Source organism: Athene cunicularia (genome assembly GCF_003259725.1).
Source record: "Athene cunicularia isolate RWA chromosome 1 unlocalized genomic scaffold, athCun1 chr1_part2, whole genome shotgun sequence".
NCBI lineage: Eukaryota > Metazoa > Chordata > Aves > Strigiformes > Strigidae > Athene > Athene cunicularia.
In genome coordinates, this window is record NW_020799092.1 from 40257993 (window position 1) to 40283598 (window position 25606).

Below are 25606 nucleotides of genomic sequence, written 5' to 3' on the forward strand. Positions count from 1 at the left end.
CTGTGCTTTGAGTTAATGGGGAAAAAAAATGGTGGGATCCCACTGCTGGAGAAGATTTGTTAGCAGAAGGGCAGTGATGACAGCTTTGGAGCTGCCAGTTTCTGGGACAGCAGTAGATCCAGCATGCAGGAATCATTATGTGGCTGTTTAGATTTGCCTTTCATTAGACAATTTCCCCCTTTTGTCTGGTTGTTCTCTAGAATAAGGGAACCAAAACAGCTTCTCGAGATTAAAAAAGTGCTTGTAAAACCTTAAAAGGCAGTTGATTCCACATCCAATGCCTTTCAGCTTTCTTTTCTTCCTTCCTTGCTTTTGTACATAAAGGACTAAGCTGCTAATTCAATTGTCCCTTTAGGAAAACAGGTGGAGGGTTGGTTTTTTTGGCTCCTGTCCTTTTGCCTCTCACTTATTTCGTGGTCACTGTATCTATAGGCAAGCTCACCTTTCCGAAAGAGTAGATCTGACGCTTCCAGTCCTCATGAGCAGGCTCTGAACCTCCTGAGTGCTTGTTGTCAGTCCAGAGAGAGAGCCATGATGGCTAAGAGGAAGGTCAATAGACTCGGAACTGGTGTGAAGGCTAGTCATGGACTGGTAACTTGGTGTGTCTTTACTGCCCGCTGAAGAGCTGCTCAGGTTTGCAGCCCACACAAGACCACCTGATGTGAAAGAGTGCACTGAGGCGGGACTGGAAGCCAAGGAGTGACTTAAGCTTACAACATCTGCATTTAAGTCCGAAGGTTTACTGAAGAGGGGGCTGCTGCTACCACTTTGCCCACCTGCACTGCCCATGCTGCCTGTGCCCGAGGATGGCGATTCCAGGCTGCCTTGCCGTGCCAAGGTGGTACTAGGGCTGGGCATGGCCGATGTGGGTTTCACACCTTCAGTACTGGGTGCAGAGGCAGCTTTACCACTTGCCTTGGCACCAAACAACCTAAATGTAAAACAAATAGCTTTAGAGAAACTGATAGCCACATTAAACATTCATGGCGTAACATCCTAAGAGCCAAACTACACATTTTTAATTACTGCTACTAAAATCATGCCTACCTAGCTGATCAATCCCATCGCAAAATTAAATTCACTTAACCATATCACAATTATCAGGGTTTGTTTCATTAGCAACAGATCTCATTCACTCTTGTTCAGATGTGCTCTTTGCACATACAGGCCCTCCCAGAGAGAGGTAAAATAATCACATTTTTGTCTTATTAGTGCATAAACAGGTTATACTTTCAACCAAATTCAGTAATTAAGTGTTCCCATGGCTAAGTCATTAGCTTTAAAACCCCTCGCTTCTGAAATCCACTAAAACGACTTGCAAAATCCCTCATAGTTTAATAAACATCTTAGTATTTGTGTGAAATTTCCCTTTTGTTGTTCTTTTGCACAGATGGTCATGTGGTTGTTGGTCATGTGGTAGCCATTCAGACAGAATAAACTGCACCAGAGCTAAATAGGCTCGGTTTGTCTCCAAGAGCAGTCATGACAGAGGTGTATTTCACATAATTGCTTCCAGCAATTCTAGAGAAGAAAATTCTACAGTGATGATGAAAAAATGAACCCCAAATCCTCTAAAACTTTTGAAATAAAAGGGCATGTGATGACTCAATATCTTACTGGAAATATTTGAAGCTGCAGTTAAGGTGCAGCTCATAAATGAATAAGAAATAAATGTAAAACTTACTGTGATATAAAGTAAGCATGGCTAATAACATAAGAATCCCTTTTACATATTACCAAGCCCAGAAAAATCAGCTGCAGCTCCCCAGCAGCCTGGAGGTGCTGTTTTGGTTACTAAGCACAAGAGGGCACTATTGGCTTTTTCTCCAACAGTGCAAGTGCTCCATCCCAATTTATACTTCCAAAAAACGTTACAATAGGGTATTTCCAATTCAAATTTAGCTTTGTTAATGTTTGTGACGAAAGACGTAACAAAGCTGCTAAGATAATGAAACATTTGTACTGGAGCTGCCAACAATTTTGAAGTAAATACTTCATTATTACCCTATAGACCTCTTCAGTTCTCCCACCAGGCTATGACATCGCCTGTTACAGTAACAGAATGTGCCTGAATGAGGAGGTGTCCTTCTTCCCTTTGGGTGTTTATCAGAGTATTGAGAGGGAACTTCTCATGTGCCTGAACTTAGAACCATAGAATATCTCAAGTTCGGTTTGGAAGGGACCCATAAGAATCAGTGAGTCTAACTTCTGGCTTTTGAACTGTTATGGGACTGTACTTAAAACTCTCAAAGCTCAAGGAACAGCCATTTCAGGTCTGGGAAGGTATTTAGATCTTAGAGAAATAATTATATTGTATGAAAAAATATTACTCTTTTTTTTTTTTTTTTTTTTTTTTTTTTTTTTTTTACTTGGTTCTCTGTTTGTGGCAACATATGCCCTGAAAAGGCTTTTTGACCAGTACTTCAACACATTGAAAATCCCTGATTTATATACTGCAACTTCAGGAATTTGTAGAAGACCACTAACCTTCGAAAGGTGGGGGAGGCGATATCTGGGTATTTGGATCCCGGCTGTCTAAGTCCAGGTGTGCCAGAGGCGCTTGCTGAAGTTGGGCTGGATTTGGGGGAACTGGACAATGAGACGCTCTCGGAGTCAGACACGGCCACTTTCTCTTTTTCCTTGTCCGTCTGGTTAATAGTGACAGGGCTGGACCGCCCAGACCCAATCTTGCTTGGCTCTCGCAGTTTGGTGGCAGCAGCACCTGCAGACTTGCTGCTGACGTTTGAGTCGATGCTGCTGGTGCTGGAGCGGTGGCCACCTCTGCCAGGGATCCCGCTGCCGCTGGATTTTGATGGGCGAGGCAAACTTCGATACTGCAGGGTTGTCTTCGAGTTCACATGCAGGACACCATCATCCTGGTTCTGGGAACCATCTAAGCTTGTTTTCCGTCCTGCATTGGACTTCCCGCCAATGGCTGAAGATTTTGGAATTTTTCCTAGAGTCGCTGATCCACTTGTGATGGTCGCTCCACTTGTGGTGATTATGGTAGAAGATCCCATCCCAGACTTCTTGAAACCAAAGGACCCCGTAGCAGTTGATCTACCAATGCCAGAGGGAGGCTTTTTTCCTTCATCACCGCTGCTTTTTCCTGCATCTGATGGAGAGCGCTGAATGGAGGCTCCTTTTAGGGGAGTTTTCACTTTTTCTGAGGCTTTTGCATCATCTGTTTTTCCTAAATAAAAGTATATTTGAAAAGGTCGCTTGTGTTTAAGCTGTGATGTCTCAATATCTAATATGTTACAATTTCAAATTAAAAACCACACAAATAGAAAAATTACCCTCAGAAAACAGACCAATTTGGTCTTTAGTCCCCTATCAGCAGTCAGTAGCAGGTACAATACATTACAGGTAAGCATTAAGTATAAAAAGCTTTAAATCCCCTTAGAACCTCCCCTTTCACATATAGGTGGAGAACATAGATGTAGAAAATTATTCTGAATGAAACATACGGAATTTTATTTGGCGCTTTTTTTTCCCCATTAATGGTATTTCTATGTGTAAGAAAAAATATTTCAAAATAAAACATCACATGTAATTAACATTTCCAGAAGTATGACATTAACTAGGCATGTAGAAATTAGTGGTACTTACTGAGTTCTTTGTTTTTTCTGGATTACATTTTTTAGCTTATAACTAAGCTTGTTCTGGTTTTAGTTACACAAAATTATCAGTGATTATGTTATCATGGTATGAAACTTCTTGATCTATAACAATATCAATTACATGAGTTAATAGTCTTTGCTACATCCTTCATATCTTCTCAAGATTTTGATTTTATGAGAGGCTGTCTTCAGCACTGCAGAGACACATACCTATATACCATATATTTCTACGTAATGTTATTATGACATTCAGGAAAGTTTAAATAAGATATTCTCTTCTATCTTAAAAGAAAATACCCTATTCCTATATTACAAACAGACAAAAAACGCCATTTCTCTTCGATTTTAATTTCTCTTTAAGCATCTATTCTTTGCTCCTAATAAGGAACAAATATTCAGCATAGCAAAGTTTTGAATTCACTCTTCAAGTGATTATGGAAGTTTTGGAGGTTGGCTGGCCTAATTTTTTTACGGAACTTAACTGTAATAAAGAGCAACACCTATAGGTCAGAACTAAATTCACTCATGTTTTTATCCAGTGCACATTTTATGTTATTGAGGTGCTAAGGCTTAGACAATAGGCCTAAGCCAGAGTTGACCTGTAGATGAATCCTGTATATTTTATAATTGATAAACATTGTGCTAGTAGGTATTGTACTAGTTTATAACAAACCACCTATGCTGATGTGAAAAATGCTAAAGTGCTGAAGTATTGAAGCCTGAACAACAGGCCCTGAGCTGAAGCTGCTAACTTAGTATGTAATCATTAACAAAGTATGTCAGGTCACTAGTGAAAGATGCAGCCTAGAATATAATCAGTAGTGAGGATGAAATGCTGAGAGAATGTATCCAACTTCCCTTGTTTAGCCTTGTTCAAGGCTGAGAACCCAAGTATCTGGCCTTGTTAGAAACTCCCTTGGTTTACCCCCGCTGAGCCCTGGCCAGGCTTTGGGTGGAATCCAACAGGAGGATGAAACCTGATGTTTCCGCTCAAAACAAAGGTACCAGATCTTCTGGCTTGCTGATTTTTGGGTATACAAGGCTGGACCTGCTCACAGCGACTTTGGCAGCCTCACCTATGGGTGGACGCACCGCGTAGGATTTCCCACTTGCTGGGACAGGCTCTGCAAACCCTCGCTGTGACCGGGGCTGCCCAGCCACTGCGGGTCTGGATGCAAGTGGTGATGGATCTTTCTTAATCACTATTCTCTCTCTCACGTAGTAATGATTTGATGCATTACCCTGTATTTTCCTATTTGTTTGCTTTAAGTGCATTATTCTGTCTTTTCTTACTGCATTTTTCTGTATTACTGTTACATTATTTGGTTATCACCAGTAAAATACACCTACTCTTTTCACTCTGGTGTCCGAGTTTAACTGGCATCCTTAATCAGCAAAGCAGTTATGTAAACACAAGCACACATCCAGATATGGATCAGACTCTTACATGACAAACACCTAGACTATTAGTATATGCCTAAAAAATTAAGACCTCCATTCTGTGTTGCGTAGTGGCTGCCTGTTCATCTTCAAGAAAACATACCTGAGAAACAGCTTGGCATATAGTTAACCTTTTAGTAACTCTTTCAATTGGTATTACAGGGGTATCATTTCTGCATCCATGTGACCACTGACCATGGCAATGCTCCTCAGGAATCTTATAGACAGGCGGTCCAATGTTTAGCAGTTCCAAATTGCAAAGAAACAAAACAGGCTTGCAAAGGATTTGAATTTATTCTGAGGAGATCTTTGTTAGTTGCCTTTACAACTGGGAGTTAAAGCATGCCCATGCACTATTTTCTTAGGACATGACAAAAGTCTAGAAAATGTCTAGAATCAATACTTTCCTAGTAAAATGATGGATTAGATGGTCTTAATAATGATATCTTCCACCAAGTTTGGATTTTTTGCTTCAAAACTAGATTGCTGAAGCTCTTACTACTACTGAGAGGACCTTCAAAATTAGGTAAGAAGTCTTGTAGCACTGAAGAGAGTCTGTAAAAAGGTGTTTTTTTCAATTTTTTTATTTCTTAACAGTGTTCTATAGAATACTCACAGTATCTGGAATGTGACAATTCAGCTTTAGTTCAGAAGCACTTATTTTGAGTCCCTTCACTTGAATGTTATTTTTTTAAATCTCAGCTTCTAATCTTTGGCCATTTCTGTGCAAATGTACAATTATCAAAGGTACAGATTTTCTAGAGAATAAAGATAAGTCATAGATGACTCCAAAAATGCTTTTTAGAATTCCATAATAGAAGTTGACATAGTCAAATTATAGTAAAACAAAAATCAATCACGGGTTTTTATTATTGATACATTTATGTGCGATTAATAAATTATTAGTGTGCAGTGAAACAAAGTAACAGTTACAGAGATGAACAAGTTAGTATATTATTACAGTCTTGACTTGCAGTCATTTATGAGAACTACCAATATGTTTACAGTTCCTAATGTCTGTCACACATTTATAATATCTATTAATTATTTTTAGCCCACTAAGTATCCCTTACTGTTTATAGATAAATTCTAAGTATAAAGCCTTAATTTGCAATGCCGTAACCTGAATTACAGAAGTTTCTTACCTGGAGTCTTGAGTGCACTTGTTCCTGCTTTGTGCCTGGACTGAGTTGTTCCTACTTGTGCAGTCATGCCTCTCCTCCAGGATCCAGTCTGTGAAACAGAGAGAGATGCTTTCTGCCCCCCTTTCTCGGACTCTTCAGACAGCCCTGAGGGAAGGCCTTTCCACTTGCCACTGCTGTCTACACTGCTGTCAAAATCTTCCTCTGGTTTCTTCAGTTCTTCAGTGCTGCCCCAAGTTTCACTGTCTGTAACTGAGCGCTTCTCTGAGTCTGTCTTTAGCTACAAGAGATTTGCATGAGAAATGGTCAGTCTCAACATCTTCAGCATTTGCTGATTTCTTAATTCACAGGAGGGGAGGAGGATAAGCATACTTATTTATATGTAGCAAGGGCCATGGAATCATCCCTTCTAAAACATTAATATCCTGATTTCAGAAGTTTAAGAACATTCCCATTTGGGGAAGACATTTTTCTTTTTTTTTTTTTTATTTCAATTTTTTCCTTCATAGATAAATCATAATGAAAAAAAAGTACAATTTATTCTAATAATCAGTGGTGATACTCTGTTTTTCCTCAGCTCCATTTGAATTTCACAAATGAATCACTGTGCTGAGAGGTTTTGTTAAAAGCTTGAATGAGGAAATTCCTAAATGTACTACTAAAATAATCTCGGTCGTTTCTTGCCTTTTCTTACCCAAGACTTCCACTCACCTAATTAGGAATATTGCTCCAGCAGCTCTGAGTATGTTGTGCCACCAGTGAGCAAGGATAACATCTTTAGCAAAATTATCAGTGCCACAGCTGATGTCCTTTCTACTGGTTTGTCTCCAGTGAAATTAATATTTTCCAACAAGCAAATCACTCTAGCTATATGAGCTAGCAGAGCAGCTAGAAAAGAGTCTTACACAAGTACTACCCACCAGCAGGGTCAAGGTAACCAGCTGGGGCCACACTTGCTCTGCAACTCATACCCATGTGGAAGATGTCCCAGTGAGGACCTAGCACCCCTATGGCATCTGCTTTCCCTGGGGTGCGCTAGTAAGGGTATGCTGCAAGGAGCAGCCCCACAAGACAGACAGTGTAGAAGCTGTGAAAGTGGCTTAAACAGAAACCCTGGAGAGGCTGACTCTACCCTCTGTGTTTGACAAGACTTGCATTCTTTGTGCTGACAGGCTCTTTGTTGTAACCCTTCCTGTGTTTTCCTGCAGCCTCCTGACCTCAGCCTCAAGCCTTATTTGCACATCATCATCTCACCAGTCCTGCTTACCGCTGTACCTCTTTAACAGCAAAAAAGTGGTGCTGCTCTCAGGTATCACCACAGCTTTACCCTCATACAGCCAACCTAAGTGGGACTGCAAACTTGGTTGCATTCAGGGGAGGGCTATTTATTATTCTGTGTTGTCACAACTCTTTCTCCACAGAGACCTGTCTGCGGCTGTTTCCTAGGCACTACTGTTATAAGTAGGATTAATACTGACTAGATGACCAGCAGAATAATCAGTTGCTGTTTACATATTTGTCATTTGAGGCATATAAAATGCAAAAGCTCTCTGTACTTCTGTAATTTTATATATGCTTTGGAGATGCTAGCACAGATTTTTGGGTAAGGATTGATGGGAAAAGAGCCCAAGCAAACATCTACACACATATTGCAGGGTCCTTCAGATGAGAGTTTTCATTATTGTTATTGTTACAACATGTGCAATGCTCCCAGAATTTTCTCATAAAATAATGGTCATAAATGCATAGTTATACATTTTTAAAGCAAACTGCATCATTTCCAAGAAATGACAAGTGTAATACTTTCTCGAAGCCTCTCTTCACCATTATGGGATCTGATAAGCAATGTTAATCCTCTTTTAATAAGAAAACAACAAAAAATGCAATTTCTGTCTCAGGCCATAGGCTGCTTACACTGCTCTGATCACTTTAAAAGATTGCAAAAAGGACCTCTGTGTTGCACAAGTATGTCTTACACCCTGAGAATAGCTCGCAAATTATGTATTTTGCTCATCTCAGCTCCTGACAGAGATTGCAGACTAGCATGGAGTACAGTGCATCCTGATCAATCTGGTAAAGGCAGACCTGATAAAGGTTCCTAGCCTTCATAACATAAAGCAACTCTGGCAGGAAAGCAACATTCGAACATGTGCTGCATCTCTGTCTATCACTGAGCAAATTGCAAATAATATCTGGCTGAGCAGCTAGAACATGAGATCACTTGAATGAAAAACCCACAAAGAGTTAAATAGTCAGCCTGAGATTTCCCAGTCATGATGATGATGATGTAGTGGAACAAGTAAGCCAGGACCAGCTGGCCATCACTGTTGGTGTGAAAGGGGAGAAGCTGATCTCCAGTTAGCAACCATGGGAGATCCTGATGAGCCGGGAAAGGCAATGGTAAAGGGCTCAAGAATGCTGGCATCTGTGTGAGTATCTCTGCATGTGTATGTCGCCAGTCTGAAATCTATCTTGCTGTAGGTTAATCTTCATTCCCAAAGCAACTTTATTTCCCTATTGTCTGAAGGAAATGACAAAAATGTGTTTTTCTCCTGTTGATAAAGTCTGCCACAATATATATCTACAAAACAGATCTCATAATTGCAGGCACAGGCTGCCTGCAGGAGTCTAAATGGAATTGGGAGTGTCAGTCTTCTGTCCAGAATACTTGACATCAAATCATAGGAGGCAACCACTCTTCCCTTATGCTGAGTCTTGAAGTTCCCAGCTTGTAAACAGGAGATGACAAGGCAGAAAACACTTTTCTATTGGGACTAACTCTTCTGTTTTTCTTTCTTTCTTTTCTGGGGAGGGACTGAGTCCTGCAAGCAATCTGTATTGTCTTTTTCATCACCTGCAATTTTGAGGGGAGCTGGGAAGAAATACTGGGGTATATATAAAGCACAAGGTCTTTATATATACATATGTATATAGCTTGTGACTGTATGCTGCTCTGAACTCTGACACTATGCATTGTCAACTTGTGGGCCTATTGGACACTTTCATTCCTGGACCTAACTGGGGAGAAGATAAGCTCTGCCACCTGTGAGTTTCTTCTTTCAGCCTCTTTCTTCCACTGGAGAGAGCAGGTAAAGGACCACACAGCCTATGTATCTCTTCCATGATAACTGTCATCTCATGAAAGACAAAAACTATCTTATTTTAAATTGTGCTATCTGTTGAAAGAGATATTCCAAATGGGATGGAGTGAGTAGAGATCCACCCATCACAGATTCAGTCATACTGTGATCTTTTATGTTAGGGTGCAGCAGGGGCTTCCTGGGGCTGAGACCAGTCGGTGCTCCACTAGGGTGGGCAGAGCAGGGTCTCACCAGCTGGCACCTTCAGCAGTGGGATGTGCCCTGGGAGCAGGGCATCTGAGACATCAGTTCACAGGTCAGGGTTGGGTCCGTGGGGTCCATGGGCTTTTTACACACAAGTGTGACAGAGGTCTTTGTAAAATAGGAATATTTTTATATTCATTGATACTAAACATTTTTCTTTGTTCTCCTGCACACTTGTGGGGTGTTGCAAGAAATGGCAGTGAAAAGGTACACACCTGGGCATGAGTGTTCTTCCTTGAAGAGGCAGTTATATTGGAATAAGAGCTGACAGATGAGGTGGTATTCAAATCATCCGTGCTGAGGTTGTCAAGAGTGTCACTGAGGCCACTACTAACTGAGCTGCTGTCATCCCAGCTGTAGAGAAAGGAGCAGATATACTTTACATACTGAGCGTCAATAGGCAGAAAGCATCTCAAAATCAATAGATGCAATTACTTATTCTTCAAGAGATTTACCAGAAAATTTTCAGTATTATTTCCTGATGTACAATGAATATGAGTTTTTAGACATTTTAATCAATTATTCACACACTGTCAAGTGGTTGCTTGTTCCATTAATGAAAGACCCAGGTGCATTTTTAAAAATTAACATCAGGTCTAAGCAAGCACTAGTGCAAGTCATTAAAACAGGTTGTTTCATGCTTCATTGCAATCACATTCAGTACACTGTCAGGGAAATCCATTAAACCTACCTGGTATTGCTAGCCAAATCATTATTAATAGCTTGGAGAACACCTGATGGATTTCCAGACTACAGAAAAATAAAAGGATTATCTCTTCTGCAGTCTAATCAACTGTTAGCAGAAAGCCAGTATTTCCAGAAGTTTTATTTTCTTGTCTTCGGCCTTTGTGGCTGCAATGTCATCAAAATAGGATTCCATGACAATACAGTCACCAGAGTTGACAGAGGACACATTATACATCTCTCAAGAAACACAGGCTGTCAACTCTTCTGTTTTGGGAGATTTAGACAGAGAATGCAAATGTGAGAAAGTCTACTCTTATAAAAATATCATTTACCTACTCTCACAAAAGTCTTGCTTTTGTATGGAAGAGAGGTTGATCTGTGTTTCTCAGACCTTTCTCTACACAATTGCTTCTCTGTGGTGTTACATTATGACTCTTAGCTTATTGCCATATACAGCAGTATACTCTGTTTTTCTGCATCTCTACCTGTTAATCTTGTTTTGGATTATTCCCGTGATGCAGAGTTTGAAAAATATTAACTTTATCACTTGCAGTGGGATTCATCTCCTATAGTTTTAGCTATAAAAAGTTAGGTATCTCATTTAAGCTATCTACCCAAGTGCCCTCTCTAACCAGTACAAAGAAGCAGGCTCCTCTAGAAGGTAATTCATCCTGTCTTAAAATGTCTCAGGTTTGTGGGTTGAACTGTCCACTGAAGGTGCCTCTTTCTGTCTTTCCCTCTTCTAGAGAGGAGAGGGTTAATGAAGGCTGTTCTAAACACATAACTTCTGGAGAGACAAAGCTAGGTGACATGTTTATGTGTGCTGGTAAAGCTCAAAACACAAGAGAGTACATACCTTTGTTTTGCTGTAGCCTGTCATGAACTGTCTTTTACAAAAAATCTAAAATTCAGTCCTACAGTACTATGGCTACTAGTCATTCAGAGCAAACAAGGAAAATATCTGTGAATCTTTATTTTGCATTTAGTTTTTTGAAAGGTTAAATTCACTTGTCAACTCCTTCATGGAAGGCTTTAGAAAGTTTTAACAGCAGTGACAGTGACCTGCATAGTATAAAATGTGTGCTGATGCACCATAAAGTTCAGTGCACTAGTCTTGTATCATAGCAACTTCATCAAGCGTTACATTCATTTTGCAAAAGGTAGAAAACCACATTAGTAAGCCAGCTCAGCGACAAGATAAACATATTTCAGAGGGCAAGAATTTATTACCATTCTGCACTTTCCACTGTTGGGTACAATGACTACAAATAAATATGTCCTCTGCTACATTTTCAAGTAATCTACACATGAGTGATTTAATAATAAAATTTCATATCTAAGCAATTATAACAACATGCCTTATAGGCTGCCCACATTCATCTAAGAACCATCTCTGAAGCACCAGTCATTTATACTTTCTGTATTTTTCACTGTCTAATGTGATATGAAATTGATGCTAAAAGCTATTATTCAAATACTGTGTACCACATGGGAATATACCTTGTATAACACTGACTGAGAACCTTAAAGATGGATAAAAACATAAATAGTATTAAATGTGTTAGGCTTTAGAAAAGACAATATGCCCTCAATAAAAGATAATTTTAAAAAGGGAAAAAATCATAAGCCAGATTCAAAATGAGATATATAGATTAATTTCACAAACAACATGAACTTTTAATGTATGACATTCATGACCATCAGTTCTCTGAGTCTACTCTAAGACCCTAGGGATGAAGATCAATGTTTAATTCTGTTTCTCCATGTTTGTTTGTTATTTTGTTCTATTTTAATTTTTGGTACTTCATTTCATGCTCATTTTTCTCTGTAAGAAGTTTCACATTTTCCAAATTCTGAAATAGTTCAGCTGATTCACAAAATATAAACATGTTCTCTACAGTTGAAATTTCCAGGCAAAAATGACTATGATCATGTTTCCTTTCCCTTATGGCTTCTCTGTGGTGTTTCACACTCATCACACCTCACTCACCAGTGGATTATTAGCGGGTTCTGGGAACACTCATGGCTGTCTTGTAAGATGTATCTTGGAAGATTATTTTGACACCTCCACTACTGACCTTTCAGAGACATCACTATATTTGTCTGGACTTTTTTTCTCTTATGATAGGTGCTCAAAATGTTTTCTATATTTGGGGGCTTTCATATCCCCAAATTTCTGCTACTATTCAGTATTTTTAAAAACAAAAAAAATCCAAAACCTTTCTTTCCTTTGTGGCATTTTTCTAAGGAATATTAAAGAAACTGATTCCTACTTGAAAGAATGTTTTGTATCAAACTTTTGAGAATATGCAGTAAAAAGGGAAAAAATCCAGCAAAAGAGACTGTATCAGCCACCCTTTTGGCAGTGAAGGTCGTTGTTCTGTGCTTATTTTAGTGCATTGTTCAGTTATTTTAACTTGTTCATGCAGCTAAATCGTTTATCTTTCAATACTTACTATTTCTAATTTTTCAGTCCTCTTTCTCCACATCTACAGAGTATAGTTGCTATTAGATGAGTTAATATAACTTTTGGATAATGAAGATGCCTGGAAAAGATTCTTGATGATTCATACTAATTTTGTCCTTTAAACTAGCAAATGTATGACAATCTGGTAAAATTACATGTGCATCATCTTGAGATTTAAAACCCATTCTTGGGAGTCTGCAGCAAATTCTCACTGTAATTTTTGTTCTTGTTCCTCCTACCCCTCATCAAAACAATCTTCACTGTCAAACTACCTAAGGAACTTTATGCAGGCTTTTAATACACTGGCTAAGATTAATTTTTCATTTCATCTTTCATTTACTTCTCTCTTTTTCATGCATTCTACAGAGTTTATGACAGGTCAGGTAGTACTGTTGCTTATTAATGCCTGACACCACTTCCCTTTTTAAAACCACAGTAAGTATAAACAAAAAATATTTAGAACTGGCAAAAATCTCTTGTTTGGGTTTTTTTCTTGTTGGGTGTCAGCTTCAGGTCAATTTCTTTAAAAGAAAATGACAGAAAATGCAGTTCAGCTATCTGAGAGACTGAATCAACTTTTTCTTTGAGAAACCCCTGGATCCCTCGAGGAACTGGGGAAGAACTTTGCAATTCAGCAAGCCATTTATATTAAGGATATGCATTTTGCTGTTTCTAAGAGAAATCCTCTCAATTCTGGAAAATTTATACATCTCTTCAAAGTCATCGTTTGAAAACGCCTGACAGAAATTTTTTTTCAACTAACTGGCCAAAGGTTCCTGCCTACCCAAGCAGCTCAACAAAGCCTGCTACGTGTTGCCTAGTTCTGTGTTTAAATCAGCAAATGGAGAGCAATCACTACTCTCATTGTGAACGTATGCAACAACACACTTTTTGATAACACAGGCCCATACTATTTTTTCTCTAGAAATGCTTCATAAATTTAGTGCTTATAAGAGGTCTGCTCTAGGGATGAATCTGTATTTTGCATTAAAGCAAGCTGACCTGTCATTTTTCAGAGAACTTGAAAGACTTCTGTAACAAAAGGGACTATATGAAGCATGACTGAAGCCCCTGGTGTACCAGATTCCTTGCAACCTGCAAGATATTAGGTGACTGCTTTAACCAACATTTTTAATAAGCTAGACACCAATAAAGAGCTCCTAATTATCTTTAGAGCTTAGCATCTGACTTGCAAAGGTGTGCTTTGAACCTACAGTTTGCTGCAGGGGTATCTTAAAATTTAGGTTACCAGCAACTCGGACTGCATGTCAAAAACCAGCAGCTATTTTTGGCCTTACTTTTGCCATACCTCAGCTTTCCATCTGTAAAATGGACACAATAAATGCACAGATGAGTTTGAAAACAGTTGCTGATAACTGTTGATACTCAGATACTACACTAAAAGCACCTTAAAAGAGCCCCTTTTTCTTTAGAAAAATGTTCAAATGGCATATGATAAATAAAATAGGGGGCCTTACATGATAAATAACAAGGAATGTACAAAATGTCAAGTAAATGCTTTAAAATTGAACACCCTCAATCTACACATTATATAAAAGGACTCTAGAGATTGGGGGATGCTGTTGACCAAACCTTGGTTGCCTGAAAATGTATCTGCATAAGAAATCTGAATTAAAGATACATGGGCAACCATTTTGTTACTTCTGAGTGCTTTTACAACCTCATTAAGTTCTTTTCACACGGCATGTGTAACATTCAGCTTTATCCACTTTATAATTCTGATAATTATTCCATCACTTCAGTTGTACACAGGGCTGAATATAAGCAGGGAAGCTGTACTGCAGTATGAATTCTCCTTCACCTTGGCAGCTACAAAAAGTATGCCCAAACATGTGATAGGCATCAAGGGATGGTTTCCTTACCATCCTCTGGTTAGATTTATGGCCACTGTGCTGCAGCCTTCATCCAGCATGAACATACCTCATGCTCTTTGAGTTTGCCCAGGCTCTTTGCAGTAACTTTACCAATATTATTTCTGCTTAGATCTGTGTTTTTCTTTGACGCACTAGGTGTGCCTATGAGACTATCTGCACTAGCTAAAACTGATACCCTAATTGTAGATTTTATCTTTCAAATCTGAACAGTTCTTGCCCATTTTGAAGCAAGAAATAACACTTCTGCTGGAGGAGACTTCCACATTGTCTCTAATTGCCATAGGTGGCTATGAATATCGTACAAATCCCAGCACTCCACAAATTGCTCCAAATGCTTCAAGCAATGTTCCAACTCCTTGATCATATCAAATACCCCAGGAAGTTGAGGAATCCACAACTTGTTATCTACACAGCTGGTCAGTCTCCACTATCATTCTTTGCCTTGCTTTCATTAGTGTGCATTAGTACTGAAAAGATCTCTCCATAATAATCCTCTCATTGACCCTTCCACCACATAATTGTTCTAGAAATAGCAAGGTGTCTGAAGTCAAAAGATCCAGTGCTTAACATCAATATGTAGAGCTGAACAAAGATTATAAATGCATTCCCACAAGTATTCCCTCAAATGGAAAGATAAATTGCACTCAGCTGTGCTCACCACACTTTTGTGTTTGCTTTCCACATGTATTTGGTTTTCTTCGCTGGAATATAATGCAATTCTGAGTTCACACACTGAAGTATATGAACCAAAGGAGGAATATTTTATATGGGATAAGACATTATTTCACACAGCAGGTGGGCAGGCAACAGCTGAATGGTAAGGATGCAATGAAACAAGCCAGATAGTGTTTGATCATACCTACATAATGAACACCTGCAGAAATACGCAACAATTTTTTCTAGATGTTTTGCATGATGGCTGAAAATACAGAATGCACTGAATTGGGAGGGCAATGAATCCCCAAGGTACATGACAAGAAGTGGTACTAACAACCTGTGTTGTTACCTCCATGGATACCTAAAATATTTTCCTTTAATGGCACTTGTTTCAGAAAATCAAAGCAGTCTCTAATTGCAGACAAGACACAGCAGAGCACCCAACCACAATGATTGTTCTTTCCATCCCTCCCGTATCATCCTTCCCGTTTTCAGCATTTTACTACAAGCCCTTAAACTTGCCAGCTTAGTGAAGTCCACCATACTGATTAGATGGGTCAACGCCTGGAATTTGTTTCAACACTGGTGTACCTCATTAATTTTTGAAAGCACCTCCAGCCAAAGTGGCCTAAGTATGCAAATTAAAAAGCTTTTCACATGCAGATCATCAGACATATGATGGCAGCAAGACTCCAATCAATGTGCTATCAAGTCTGCTGGAAAAGTATGGTTCCTTCAATGCAACCAGCCCTTGACATATTTTGACAAGTTCCTGACATTTTTTTTTCTTTGGTTCATTACTCATTTCTGCAAGCAAAAGCAGGAACAACGGCTTGCAGAATACGGCTCTAGAGAACAAGGCCAAACCCTTTCCCCTTAAAGAATTACTTTAATCAGAACAACTGTTCTATCTAGGTAGGTTTGTAACTCTGAATGAAAAATAGCACTTTATTTGTCACATGCTTTACACTGCACATGAAGGGCTTTAGACCAGTGTGTTAGATCTGTGATCCTTTTCTTGACCATGTCTTGCTTAGGAATGAGAAATCCTTAGTCATATTCTTGCTAATGACAGTGGAACTTGCACACCTTCAGTGACTTGCGTATGGATTTGGGATTCAGGGAATCTGAGCAATCACATTTAGCAAAGCAACCTTTACATACTTTTTATAGCAACTCTGAGCTTTCAAAGTGTGAAAACACTTTCAAACACTTGTAAATTGTTTATTATCATAATGGGTACATACAGGGCAATGCCCATGTGTATTTCTGCTGTTGGAGGGAATGGTCTTAAAGGACAAATAAGATAACTGAGATCATGACGAAAGAGTAACATTCGGGGCTAAACAGAAACTTAACTCACGAGTGTGTGTTTGAGGACCTACAAATCCATACTGAGCAGATGAAAAACAAGCAATGAGCCCTTCCTCTGGCTGCACATATTTGGCTGTTTTGTTAATTAATCCTCAGATGATGCAAGTCTCCATTTCCCTCTCAGAACCTCTGGATGTCTCTACACAATTGTTCATAGAAACAGTAGAGGTATGAGAAACACAAACAATTGCTTTGATTAGTATAGCTTAATTCCATGTTTGCCAAATAAGATCCTAGTACACTAGTCTACTGCAGTGACTAGGACTGCAACACCCTTAGCCACCTTCGAAGTAAGCATCTACCTGGAGTGTAAGACAACCTGTGCCAGTGATGTGCAAGACATCTATATTAAATATGAGTTAGAAAATCAAAGGTTGGCATTTAATCCCCTAGGTAGTCATCAAACAAAGGCATGTACATCCAAAAGTTAAGCAGGAAAGACTGGAGAGATATGAACAAGGTAGAGGATTTCAACTAGATGTCCACAGTAGAAAGCGTGATAGTCCACGTGAACTTAGTACACATTTCCTTACTCCATTCATACAAATTAAGTCCTGCAAAAGGAAGATACAACTCACTGATCATCAGCCTGTGCTTAAGCTAGTCCTCCACACATAAAATCCATGAAACAGGGAATGCAATCCATAAATCAGCCTTCACAATACACTCCATGGAGTGGACATTGTTTCTCCACAGCACACCAGTAAAGTGAATATTAACATGCAGTCCAGGCTGCTGCCATGAACCACCCTCTCTGACACCCATATTTCAGGACATGTTCCAGGAGAGTAAGGCAGGATTCAGCCTAACAAGACTTTATAGCTACTCCTCTAATTGACTTTTGAGAACAGAAATGATCTCTTAGCTCATTAAGACGAAAGGATAAGAAAATAATTGACATGTTTTACTCAAAGCAACTCCTCACTAGCATGTCAATATATCAGCTGGCAAACTTTCTCCTTCAAAGTTCAATTCATCATGAATTAATCCATGTTAAATCTTTTACTATGAGCTCAGCTGCTCATTATTCATAAAACAGCTACAGTGACCCTCCACAGACAGATTCAAGATGGCATGGAGTTCATAAAATCAATATTTTGTTTCAATCCTCAGACTGTGAGAGCCAAAGCCCAGTCCCTGAATTAAACCAGAAACTTGCAGGGGCTATAAATTTCATTATAGATATTCTATCCTCATAGTTAAATGAAAACATAGCCAGTTGGACTCACCACCTTTTCCTCGGCAAATGTAATGTATTACCTGTCATACCCAAACAAGGCAACCGCTGAAGCGTTAATCCTGAATTGCTTTGAGGTCACGGATAGAAAATCATGCCATGTACATTTCAAAATGGATACATTCAGCATATTCTAAGGAAAATTGTTTATAATTAAAAAGAATAGCAATGCATTTATGCATCTGCTTTCATGAAATATCACGTTGGGATGATTTTTTATTTCACCTTTGAAATTTTTTTTGTAAGATCCAATTAGAAAATTATATCCTACTGCAGAAATTACTTCTAGCCCAAGAGCACCATTAGAGCAAAATGCATTTTTGCAAGGTCAATGTATTTCCGTATTTCTTTTCCCAAGCATTTAATAAGTGCTTTAGGAAATAATTTGGTTTTAGAGCCTGCAGGAAAGAAAATGAATTGATGGAAGATTTAAATTTCTTGTGATGATTATGCATACCTAGCAAAACCTGCATACCCACACCTCAGGATCCAAATCAGTCTTTGCCAGAATCCCTTCTGGTTTCCATTTATTTCTGAATACAACGCTTAATCTGACATGATAGGGACAGCAGAAAGTCATTAACTAGTTCTAAATTCATAACAGAATGTATCAACAATCAGAAGAAGGAACTTTGTAAAATGGAATTTAGGCAAGTGTTACTTGAATAAAATAGCAAATATCCGACTTGAAAAGGTATTTTGTTCTTGGAATGCACAGTTTTCCGGGTGGTTTTTGTTTGTTTGTTTGTTTGTTTGTTTGTTTGTTTGTTTGTTTTTAATGAGATAAACAGAATCCATTTTTAATTACATTTCAAACAATCTATGGAAAATAGTAATATCTGGGCTGAAGCAAGATGTAAGGAAGTAATTCCACCAAGAACTGTTGGCAACATCATAACAAACCAAGAGAGAAAAGCTTTTGATGGAATTAACTTCCCGCTGCTGTTTATTATGATTTTAATACACTGTTTGGATCCAAGAAATGTTTCCATTTTTCAAATGCAAATTCAGACAAATTAATTAACATCATTTGAATGGACATAAATAAACAAATTACAGTGCCTATACAATTCTTCAGAAGATACGAAAGCAATATAAAACTTCATTCCTTGTTACCTCATCACTTTAAGAAGTAAAAATGTCATTCTTCACTTTGTGTATGGTCAACTCATATCCGCAAAAGTGAAGAGAGAAATGAGATCCCACAAGCATTAAGAAACATCTCATGGGATCCACATTTGTATTTGAAGGAAAACCATATTGAAACCAGCATGTTAAATACCCTGAGACAAGCAGAATTTGCCATTCGCATTTGTAAACTGCCAGTCACAACTTCAGCCAGGAGGGAGACGCTGAAAAATCAAAGCTCTTTATGCAACCTTGTCTTTACAGCATATGAAGAAACCAAACATCCTCCTGATAATTGTTCAGAGGAGAATTCTTCCCAGTAATTATTTGCCTCATGTCAAAGTCCTATTTACTGGTAACCTCCTCTGCTGTGTAGTCTCTCACTTTTAAGAGTATTCAGAAATAGACCTATACTATTTTTGCTTATGTGCAGAAGCAGGGATTTATTTTTCCTTCTTGCAACTGATTAAACTCAATCTGAAGAAAAAAACATACATAACTATGTTAGCAGAATGATGAGAAGTAAATCTCTATTCATTCTGGTCATGATGTTCATCCTGTAAGTCTCCATGAAACAGCAACACTTCAAAGCAGCATTTTCATGCATCTTTGCTGCTGTGGTAAAGCAAGGTTTGGAGTTGGCTTGTGAGACACATTTGTTACCCCACATTATCCTTTGTTGATGGAGAGATGTGGCAGGCAGAGACTAAACCAAAATTGTTATAGTTCATTTGTAATTTCATGTTTGTTTGTTTTAAATCTTCCTTTCCAACTGTAAGCTGAAAGTAACAACATATTGTGGGACACCTCCAATCCTCATTACTTCACTGCTGCACTCCCTGATATCCTTCTTACCAGTTGGCATAGCGTGGTCCCAGAGCTTGTGGTCCTGCACTGCCATCTAAGGAGTGGGGACAGTACCCTGGGAGCGGGATGCCTCCCACCACGCATGAGCAGTCAGAAACACAGCCGTTCAGGAACCACGGGATGAATTTTATCTGGGAAGCAACTGCAAGCAATAGGTTTCCTCCTACACACCCTTGTTCAATGTAGATTTTTCCCTGCAGGTCTCAAGACATGGTGCTGGTGTGCTGAATTTAGCAACAAGTTGCAACTGTGGGAAAAGCTGCTAGTTTGATGCCTAAAGGGCTTCTTACTAACAATCTTCACCCTTGAAACTCTTTGAGAGCTTGATCCACACAAACATTTTCAGATAGCAGGGAAAGCCTGTTATCTGCAGCCTAGTAGAGTGACTTGCTTGCAGTCAGCATGATGACAACAACCTTACAAAGGAGAAGTTAAGCAGAACACAAAGCTGTTTCTTCTGGTTTTATTTGCCAGGACTGTCATTCACATTCGATGCTCATTACCCAGATTTTGCTGAGTAAAGGCCCAGATTACTGCTTTAGCAGAAAGTAGGAAGGGCCTTACTCCTCCTTCTGCATGTCCTGGTTTTTAGCATGATTTAATAAGGAATGAAAGCTTCAATGCTCATGCTCTCTGCACATCTGGCTTTCAGGACCTTGGTCATCACTGCTGCCTGGGCAAAACTACTGGCTGATTTTAATCAAACTTTGCAGAAAACATAAATGCTCAAAAAATTATAGTTTGTAACTCACGGAAATACAAAGCCACATGAAGACAGAGGCAAAGTAGAAGTCTCTTTGAGGGGAAATGTGCAATATGAATTAAATGTATCATGTATCAGACACACACGATCCTGTACACAAAACCAGACTGCTTAAAAAAAAAAAAAATATCATCCAGTTTAGGCTTATTTCTATTCTTTTTTTAATAAATAGGTTCATGGAACATTTTTATTCAGGTTTGAGATTTGCAGGTTTTTTCCTGATTTTTAATTCCTTCTCGCCTTTTTCCTCATTAAGGTCAGGTTGCTGACTTTAGAAAACATGGATGTCAGAATCAGATGTATTTGCAGAGGTTTAGTCATCCTAGCATTTATTTGATATTTTTTTCAATTCCCCAAATGTTCAAGATTTTCTCATTATGAATTAAAGAGCTATTCGGGCATTTAGATTATTGACATTGGTTAGTTTTAGGTAAATTCTGTTTGAAGAGTTTGTTATCTTTAATCCTGACTTGTGCCAGACTGTTGCAGCAATTCTAGATGTTATTCATTTGCACCTTATGTTCCATTGCCGCTTTTCACATGGTCATGCGATCACTGAGTCATAGTATTTTAATTCTGCTCAGAGATCACAACTGGGATCGATTCTGGGATCACCAGAAGTCTCCAAATATATATATTTGCTATTTCATATATCAGTGGTATTCAATCTTCGTTGGTCCCATAATCTCTTAAAGCGTCCCTGTGCCATGCACTTATTGTCTTGTCAATGAGGGTAGGAGCTCAATTATGGAACTATTGGGTTTCAACTTAATCCTTACCCAATTTTTAGGAATCTGAAGAAGAGAGAATTGTATGAATGACTTGCAGGCCACATAAATTGCTCAGGTTTCTGGACTATGACAGGGCAAAATATTGGAGCTATGCAGATTTAAAGTTAGCTGGAAATTTTGAATCAAAACATATTTGACAATATACTGATTTTTGATAGAAAAATGAAACATCTAATAATACTTCTAAAAAGTCACAATTTTCTCAAAAACTTGAATAACTTAGGAACTAATTTATGTATTTCAATAAATCTATACTTACACTGTCATATTAAAACCAGAAATAACTCCTTTTTGCACTGAGAAAACAGGTATAAGGGCACTGCAAGTATCCTTTTTATATCTTAGTTTTCGGATGGTTCAATTTATCTGCTATTTCAAATCATTATGGAAAACTCTACTTAATACTGAACAAAACTACCTTTTTCTAAATTGAAGCATCTTCAATGAAACATTATAGCATGTGCTAGTCATATGCTATATACATATATGCTAAATGCATAGATAATAAAATAATAAAGGATAACATAAAATGGATGGTTCAAACAAAACTTTGAGAAGATAATTTCTTTTTTTAAAATCAAATATATTTCAATTTATCTTGTGAGAAATTAAAAAACATTTAACTCATAATTTAATGCAAAACAAGAGCAAAAATATGAGAAATGCCTTTAAAAAGAAATGGCAAATTTTGATCAAAACTCTAAAGATAAATAACCAACAACAATAATTTTTATGCATTAGAAACTTTTTGGTATTCTTCCTAGTACAGTGACAGATGTTTCCTGCAAACAATTTTCTTCAAAAAAGAAGAATCCAAAGTCTTTAGAAAGTTGTGGTCCTTCCTCCAGACAACAGAATATTTCCTTTGGCTGTTATGAGCTCAAAGTTCAGAGAAACAGCACATTAAAAGCACCCCTTTCAGCTGAAAAGGTGGCAGCACTAATGTATCTCACTATGAGTTCTCTCTTTCCAAGGGATGAAAGTACTGAAATTACTAATATTATCGGATTGACTGGAAGTGAAAAAAGGTGCTCATGGGTTCAAGACACTCTTGACACAGCTTGTCAGCATGGTGTGGATTACAGGCTTTAAGAAGGGGACACATTTCAGCCTCTAAGCATCTTCAGTAGGTGAAAAAGAATGACTGATCTCCCTGTAGGTACATAATTAACTGCCCATGTGGATTTACTCCCCTAACATGTCAGAATCTCTCAAATGTTTAAGGACTTTGGTTCTGGCTGTTTCTCAGGGATTTTGGGCAACTAGGGAGCATGCTGAGGTTGGCACCAAGGGGCAGAAAATGGATTTTGTGATGGGAAGAACAAGAAGTGGTGAATGATGGTGACAAAAGCCCTCTGGCTGGTCCTTCCCAGCCCACCACAGCCATGCATGTGTGCTTGAGGAACAGTAGCAGCAGATACAGATAGTTGGGGAGGAACATACGGCCCTTGAGGAACCTTGTCTTTCTGCTAGGGCATACGTGACAAGTTTACTGCATCCTGCTGGAGTCACAGTTACCTGCTGGGCACAGGGTCCTTCCCAGCAGCTCATTTTGCTGCATAGGATACCTCATCTCACAGCCAGTTTAAATATCTCTCAAAAATTATGATTACATTACAGTTGTAAGCAAGACACATTTTAAATGCAACTTATCCTTGCAACTATGTGAGTTTTTAATTAACTTCAGTAATATGAAAAATAAGTTTGCTATTTGTTGTTATCACCCAAAAAAACCTAACCCAAATTGAGCTATGAAAGTGGGGAAGTGAATCTAAAATTATCAGGAAAAAAAAGAAAGAGTGCATTCACACTGTTTTTTCAATGCAGTTTTTCCATGTGAAAAGGAATAAAAATACTGTAATGGACAAGCAGGAAGCCTGCAGTTCTGCTGGAATAAGAACAGAAATTACTAGTGTCCTTTTTGCTACCTGCTAGGAGAATCAGGAAGGAAAATACTCATCTGCAATGATGCAGAAAGAATTAGGATGCAAGAAAGACATCAAAAGACCTGACAGCAAGAGACTCTGGAAATATGATGGATTGCAGCAGAGAGGGACACCAAGCTCAATTTCTGCATGAAAAAAAGATGCATGTTACCTACAAAGGTCAGAGCTCTAGACAGCAGAGAATTTGGAGAATTGAACTGCTGCATCGTCTCTACTCTACATATAGAGCTGAGACAAAGAGTACTACAGACAGTGACACGAGGCCTGCAGCAAAAATGTAATTCTAGCAGAGAAAGTGTGTTACCTTTATACTATTCAGGTACTTTGTGTACTTAGTTTTCACCTGAAATTGCCACATTCTCTCCTGTTTAACCTAAAATTCAGATAATCTTTGCTCTCTGACAGACCACATGAAATTATCAGAAGCGCTGGAAATTAAAGGACAGAGGCTATTGCCATAGTGAGAACAGGCTAGGACAGGATGGAAACTCTGGTATAAACTTACCTCTTAAAATCCCCAACATATACAATATGTACTGCTACTGATCACAGCTGTTCTACACCAACCAATGTTTATAATATCTACAGCTTTTTCCCTTATAAAAAGTCTTCATTTCCATATCTAACACCACCCTCCCTCCCCGAATTTAAATTCCCAGGAAAGGTACAAGATTACTGCCATAAATACAAACAACAAAATGTCCTAAAATGGTTTTGAAGGACTACAATCTGAGTAAAGGAATAGCTAACCTTAATTGAGTAACAATGAAGACTATTGTGCTAAAATATAACAGATAGGACCAACTGTGAGAGGAGTAACATTTATGTAATATTTAATTGCTAATATGTAATATTTCATTGCTAATAAACTAAGATCACTATTTTCCCTTGCGGCAGTGCAGAAGAAATCCCTGCAAAAAATACTGCTCCCTTTTCTTGACTATATTGCTTCAGTCACTGTAAAGGCAAAGGAGCAGCAGTATCCCTGAGACAATTCTTCAATCACCTTGCTATGTTTTGTTGCTTTTTCCAGAGGAGGAGAAAAGCAGGCAGAACAGTCAGAGGACCTCTGACCTTCTCCCACTTTTTGCTAACTCACTGGCTTAATAAAGATGCTTCTCTTATCCTTCATTCAAAGTTTGATTTCTCCCTCCTTTTATTAAGGTATGTCTATGAGTCAGTCACGGTCTGCCTGTAACATGGCAAAATCTAGGAGTCTCCTGAGACTGATGAGCTGTTCAGGCTCCAATCTTTTGGTGTAACACTGCTATTGAAAACATTCAGCATAGTTGAACATGACAGGCGGCTGGTTCAGTCCCCTGGTCATACTCAAATCTGTCAAATGCAACGGTTTACACTTGGGAATGCTGGAGTGTGCAACCCTGGAAAATAAACAAGCCATTAAGAGCTCTCCCCTAGATTGTGCAGCATGTGAGTCCATCTCATTGTATCTTTCTTCCTTTCCACTATCAAAATTGTTTGCAAGTAGAAGTCAGGATACTTGTTTGTTAAAAAAAAAAAATAAATCTGCATCTACTGAGAAGTCCCTTACTTGGGACACTCACAAAAGCAGAAGTCTCTTGAGGAAGAAATGAAACAAACTAAGATATAAATCAACTTGACAAAATAAATTTGAATTTGAAAAACAACAACTGACAAAAATGAAATATATTTCATAAAGCAGTGCACAATTAAATGCCTGAACCTAGCTAGTCTTTTTAAAGGAACTAGGAATTCATACGGATAATGCAAATATGCTTTTTAATATCGGAATAAACATACCACACACACCCCCCCCCCTTTATGTTCCAAGGTATAAATCATACCTAAACAGCCTTACCACAGGATTAGCATTTTCCTAGGAATTTCCTTTAGAGAAAAGAGATCTCCTTTGTTATTAAACTATAATTTAGAGGGTTCTTGGCACTTATTTCTGAGTGATTCAAAATACCAATACTGGTGATATTATGTAGCTTCATTTTTCTTTATGACATGTAAGATTTGGATAGAGATTTAAATTTTCAAGCATAGATGTCTAAAAATATGACACCTAAGCAGTTAAGGACATCATCAAATGGACTGATTTTCCCAATTATTGCACACTCTTCAGTCTGTTGAGAGACAGTCTGCCTCAAATTATAGTGAATAATACAGCTGAGCAGGGAAAGCAGAAAGGCATCCTATATCCTTTGCTTCTATCAAGCACTCCCAGATATGAGACAGATTAATTCGCCCCTTTACATTA

General features: G+C 38.4%; 1 protein-coding gene across 4 annotated transcripts in view; it reads right to left on the bottom strand.

Annotated features, from left to right (window-relative positions):
- Nucleotides 1-25606, bottom strand: part of NAV3 (neuron navigator 3) — a 267533-nt gene that overhangs the window by 57213 nt on the left and 184714 nt on the right. For all 4 annotated transcript variants that reach the window (XM_026867890.1, XM_026867891.1, XM_026867889.1 and 1 more), the window contains exons 13-16: nucleotides 9765-9903; nucleotides 6209-6485; nucleotides 2488-3193; nucleotides 443-931 (exon numbers count right to left, since the gene is read on the bottom strand). In XM_026867890.1, coding sequence (XP_026723691.1) covers nucleotides 443-931; nucleotides 2488-3193; nucleotides 6209-6485; nucleotides 9765-9903 — 1611 coding nt within the window. The remainder of the gene's footprint in view (nucleotides 1-442; nucleotides 932-2487; nucleotides 3194-6208; nucleotides 6486-9764; nucleotides 9904-25606) is intronic.